General features: G+C 37.8%; 1 protein-coding gene and 1 long non-coding RNA gene across 3 annotated transcripts in view; one reads left to right on the plus strand and one right to left on the minus strand.

Annotated features, from left to right (window-relative positions):
* Positions 1 to 4,499, minus strand: part of LOC122076496 — a 5,878-nt gene extending 1,379 nt beyond the window's left edge. Inside the window, exons 1-3 of one of the 2 annotated variants that reach the window (XR_006139494.1) lie at positions 4,358 to 4,499; positions 4,055 to 4,186; positions 1,725 to 2,694 (exon numbers count right to left, since the gene is read on the minus strand). This is a non-coding gene — a long non-coding RNA (uncharacterized LOC122076496). Of the gene's footprint in view, positions 1 to 1,724; positions 2,695 to 4,054; positions 4,187 to 4,357 lie in introns of those variants that run through there. The other variant, XR_006139493.1, reaches the window with a different exon arrangement.
* On the plus strand, positions 843 to 1,744 carry LOC122076495 (protein SPIRAL1-like 5). The gene is made up of 2 exons (XM_042641807.1): positions 843 to 1,326; positions 1,413 to 1,744. The coding sequence occupies exons 1-2, from the start codon at positions 1,099 to 1,101 to the stop codon at positions 1,485 to 1,487; spliced, it is 303 nt and encodes a 100-aa protein (XP_042497741.1). The 5' UTR covers positions 843 to 1,098; the 3' UTR covers positions 1,488 to 1,744.

Consider the following 4,499-nt stretch of genomic DNA (forward strand, 5'->3'; position numbering starts at 1 on the left):
GGGGAGAGGGGGGAAACACCACCATTAGATTATTTTGGCAGAGTCAATACTCCACTGGCTCAATTTTAGAGACTTGAAAGAGTACCAAAATATTTTTTTTTTTTTAGAGACAGGCTTTGATGAGAAGCAGAAGGCATGAATAGTTTTAGATTTGATCCAGTGAAGTAAACTAATTATTCTATAGCTTAACCTGATTTTTCCTTCTCCATGGATTAAACAATAGAAAAAAAAGAGAACGCATGAATCCAGTAGAAGGAAAGACTTACCATATGCATGAATATATAGCCTAAAGCTCAGGTGAATTGTTAATAGTTAGAAAAAACATTACAATTTCATCCCAGATTACCAGGCAAAGAAGGCTAATTACCATAACCTTTTACATTGATACAACAACTGAATTCATCTGCCATGCTTGTGCATCATACATGTTTGCATGCATTTGTTTTAGAAAATTCTCATACAACATATTTATGCAGACATGTATGATGAATCTGCTGAATGTCTCATATTGGTCTCAATAAAATTTCACCGTGAGTTGTATATTTACTGTTTAAGCGTGGTTACTTATATATGTGATCCTTAATCTAATGACAGGAACCATAAAGTTGGGTTTGTTTGTAAGTGGTAATTTATCACCACTACTTCGCTAATGGTTCTTTGCCATCTTACCTGAATAAAAAAAGCTAGTTATCTGCAATTTTTCTCTTTCTAATTGCAGCGTTTGCATGACAATAGCACTCATAAGATCCATAACATTTGCACACGATAAAATTCATACACCATCCTTTCAACATTTCCACTCATCTATGTATCCATGAGGGTCAATTCACAGGTTAACTCGCATATGTGGGAATCACAATTCTGGTATTAGTTTGTAAAATCATTGCAAAAATTCAATAGTGTATTATGCCTATGTACATCATGCATATTCAGACATGCATCCATAGAAGTTACTCATATACACATAAATTTATTACATGTCTACTATAGCTAGTTTCTTTCCTTCACCCCAGACTACCTCAATTTTGTGTTCTTATAAATATAGGTGTCCCTCCCTTCTTGCTAAATAGATGATACAAAGAAGTTGAGAGGATAGAAATGAGTAGAGGTGAAAGCTCTGGAGGTGGTCAGAGTTCATTGGGCTACCTGTTTGGGTCCGATAAGCAACCAAATGCACCACCGGCAGCCCCAGTGGTTTATAAACCACCATGGGGCGATGATAACAGCACAGAAAAAGCACCCATCATTTCTTCTCCTTCCCCAAAATCAAACAGTTCCAACGATTCTACCAAAGCTCGTGACCGGAACGTAGGAAACATCATTACTGTGAGTATCCTCTTGAAGATGAGTTCTATAGTTGATGAATTTCTTCATCTACTTCATTTTGTTTTCTTTACCTTTTCCTATTTCAGGGCCGTCCAACTACAAAGGTTAAATCAGTTCCTGGAGGAGACTCATCTCTCGGCTACTTGTTTGGAGAAAAGTGATGTTGCTCTCTCCTAATCTCTCCATCTAGTATATTATATTATCAAGTAAAGTTGTGGGTTTTTACTAAAAGTCTAGGGTTTCAGTTTCGATCAGCATGTGGCTTTACTTTGTGTCATATTGTTGTTGCTGTTTTTGTTGTTTGATCTAATATAGACAAGGAAAGGGGTTAGACTCATTGGAAAAATTCAGTAGTTGGATTTCTAAACTTATTCTGATGTCTAAAATAAGCAATGAAGTTCCCATCAATGCATGAGTATATTTTTCTTGCTAATTTCATGGTGATTTGCTGTTAATTATGTGTTAAGGATGAGAGTGATACTTCCTAGTTCCCATATTTGGCTTTGTTCAGATGCCTCTTGTCATAATGCTTAAAATGGAAAAACAAGTTACCCTAGTGCCTAAAATAGATTTCCGAATATGGAATGGACTCCTAAATACAAAATTCAGTCAGAAGAATAGAAAAACCGAGAAATGATCTCTATTTCTAGGGATATCCTTTTCAATCCCATAGATATGAGCTTCCTCAAACTCAATGGTGGCTAAAGGTGTTGTGAGTGTGAAATGTGCAGAACCCTACTTCCATATTTTGGGATCTCCTTTTTAGAGTTCATAGCAGAATTGATCCTATGAAAACCAGCAATCCAAGCATTTTCCCCCTGGTTTATAACAACCTAATCCAAATATCTTGCTTCCTCAACTTCTGTCCCCTTCCTCTCCTCCAACTGCTAAAATCCATCTATTTTCAATTATTAAAAACCTGGCAGCAATCAAGGTTACACCAATGAAACACTGTTCCACTCCCCAATGCACTCACGGTTTTAAAGTGATCGATAGGTGCTCAGGTTTATTGATGGGTCTCCTATCTAACCTTCATTATGTATCAAGTTTGTCAGTGGATAAGTTGGATCACCTCACTCAGTCTCGATTATATTCTTCAAAGAAACATAAACCAGCTAGCTTAGTTGTTGAAGACTGTGAGTCGGGCAGTGTTTAGACCCAGCTGACCGAACAAGAGAACAACAATAATAAGATATTCTAGCACAAAGGAAGATACTTTTAACATCAGTTATACCAGTGAAGCTATTAGAGATTTCTAACTACCTGATAGCCACAGCAATATGTGAAGAGGTGGGTCTACTTCCTCCAGTTACCTGCATCTATTTTGTTATCCCCATATCACCTGAAGGTTTTCATGTTTTCATGGACCTAGACAAAATTATCCTTAATTCAGTTCTCAGACTTATTCTCAATCTTGTCAGCCAAAATATTTGGGTTGTGAAGCAGTTTATTAACATCAAAACAGTCAGAATAGCAATCGAGGAGTAAACTATCACCAACAACAGATAAGTCCTTGAGGAACACCAAAAGCTCCCCACTTTGCTCAACAACAGCACTGTCAAAAAGTAAAACTCAAGAATTCTGACAGTCATTCAAGCCCTTCACAGTAATAGGCATAAATCATTCTGACTAGCATCAAAATTTCACATAAGCTAACATGGTAACTTGTGTGGAGGAATGTAACTTAGGTCACTCGTTGGTAGAGTGCATATATATTCAAACTTCCCAAGCCATTGAAGCTATTACCTTAACTAGAAGAAACTCAGGAATGATTTTGTTGTTTCTAAAAATAAACCCAGCCAAAAGGCAAAGGGAGTTAACCGTTCAATGACTACAATCACTATCAGCCAAGAGACAAATAGATTCCTTCTATGGTTCCCACAGATGTGAAGTCTGAAGAGATACCTAGTTGTAAAATTTATCGACTGATGAAACCCAAATCTTGGGTTGTCTTCTAGTCCATGTTTTCATCCATATCATACCAAATATGTCCTAGGATATATACATTTTTTCTTCACATGCGGAATCCATACTGGGATTGTGGACAGTACAAGAGCTGGGCAACCAGACACATGAGCCATAATCCAAAACCCAACTAATTGATTGGCTACTGTGATATTCCCACCCTACATCTATAACTAGAAAAGATAATGTTCGGTGATAATAAGCTGGCGCTTGGAGGGAATTATTAGCACTGGTAGTGGAGTCCGTGTCCTTGTTGTATATAGGTTGTGCATGTGCAATAATTGGTTAGTAGTTATATCAAAAGCAATCACTTTCAAGAATCAAATGAAATCCAAAAAAAGAAGCTAGAGAGGATTATGATAAGGATTTACGAGCAGAAACAAGCATCAATAGGTTTGGAGATGGCATGGGCCAAAGCTACGCCGGCTGATGGTGCCTTTACAATAAATCAAACACCTAGCCTACAAAGTACAAGCAATAAGATTTTCCGCACAGGTAACTCTACTTATTAAAAAAAAATAAACTCAGGATCTGACTGGAATTGAACAAAGGCTGAACAGAGCAAAGATGCAAACAGTCAGAAAGAAATTGAACAAAGTCGTGATAATTGAGCAGTGGGCTTTGCAATAATCAAGAATGGAGCTCCAGGCAAAAGAAAATATCATTATCCATCAAAAACCCAGTAGAGAGAGAGAGAGAGAGAGAGAGAGAGAGAGAGAGAGAGAGAGAGAGAGAGAGAGAGAGAGAGAGAGAGATAAGTTACCTTGCGAAAGGCCAAAAACATAGTGGGTGGCGAGTGAAGATGTGGAATAATTAATCCATCAAATGCTAGAGCCCACACCAATTGGAACCAACCGACCACCTTCCGGTGTCAATGCCGCCTGCCTCCGAAAGACTAAAAGCAATGGCAAATAGGCAAAGCCATTAGAAACGATCACCAATATTCATTATTAGGTCAAAATGAATAAAAAAGAAGACTACCCAGTACCCACCAGGCAGGCCATTGTTCTATGTTTTCCTGCAATAAGATTATTAAATGGACAATGGAGCACATTTCCAGCATTACCTTAATGCATACATAACCCTAAGGCTCCAAGAGGCGAAGGCCCTTATCAGTAACGAATTAGAAGTTTCAGAAACGAGCTTTCTTCCTATTCGCAAGAATGAAGATAGAGTAGTAGACGAACTATATCACTCTATCAGTTGAG

The sequence above is a fragment of the Macadamia integrifolia genome, chromosome 4, assembly GCF_013358625.1.
Source record: "Macadamia integrifolia cultivar HAES 741 chromosome 4, SCU_Mint_v3, whole genome shotgun sequence".
Taxonomy (NCBI): domain Eukaryota; kingdom Viridiplantae; phylum Streptophyta; class Magnoliopsida; order Proteales; family Proteaceae; genus Macadamia; species Macadamia integrifolia.

Excerpts from the sequence above, each read along its gene's own strand:
- LOC122076495 (XM_042641807.1), top strand. The coding sequence starts at position 1,099 with ATGAGTAGAGGTGAAAGCTCTGGAGGTGGTCAGAGTTCATTGGGCTAC. Across the intron at positions 1,327-1,412 it reads ACGTAGGAAACATCATTACT|GGCCGTCCAACTACAAAGGT; the intron begins GTGAGTATCCTC and ends TTCCTATTTCAG.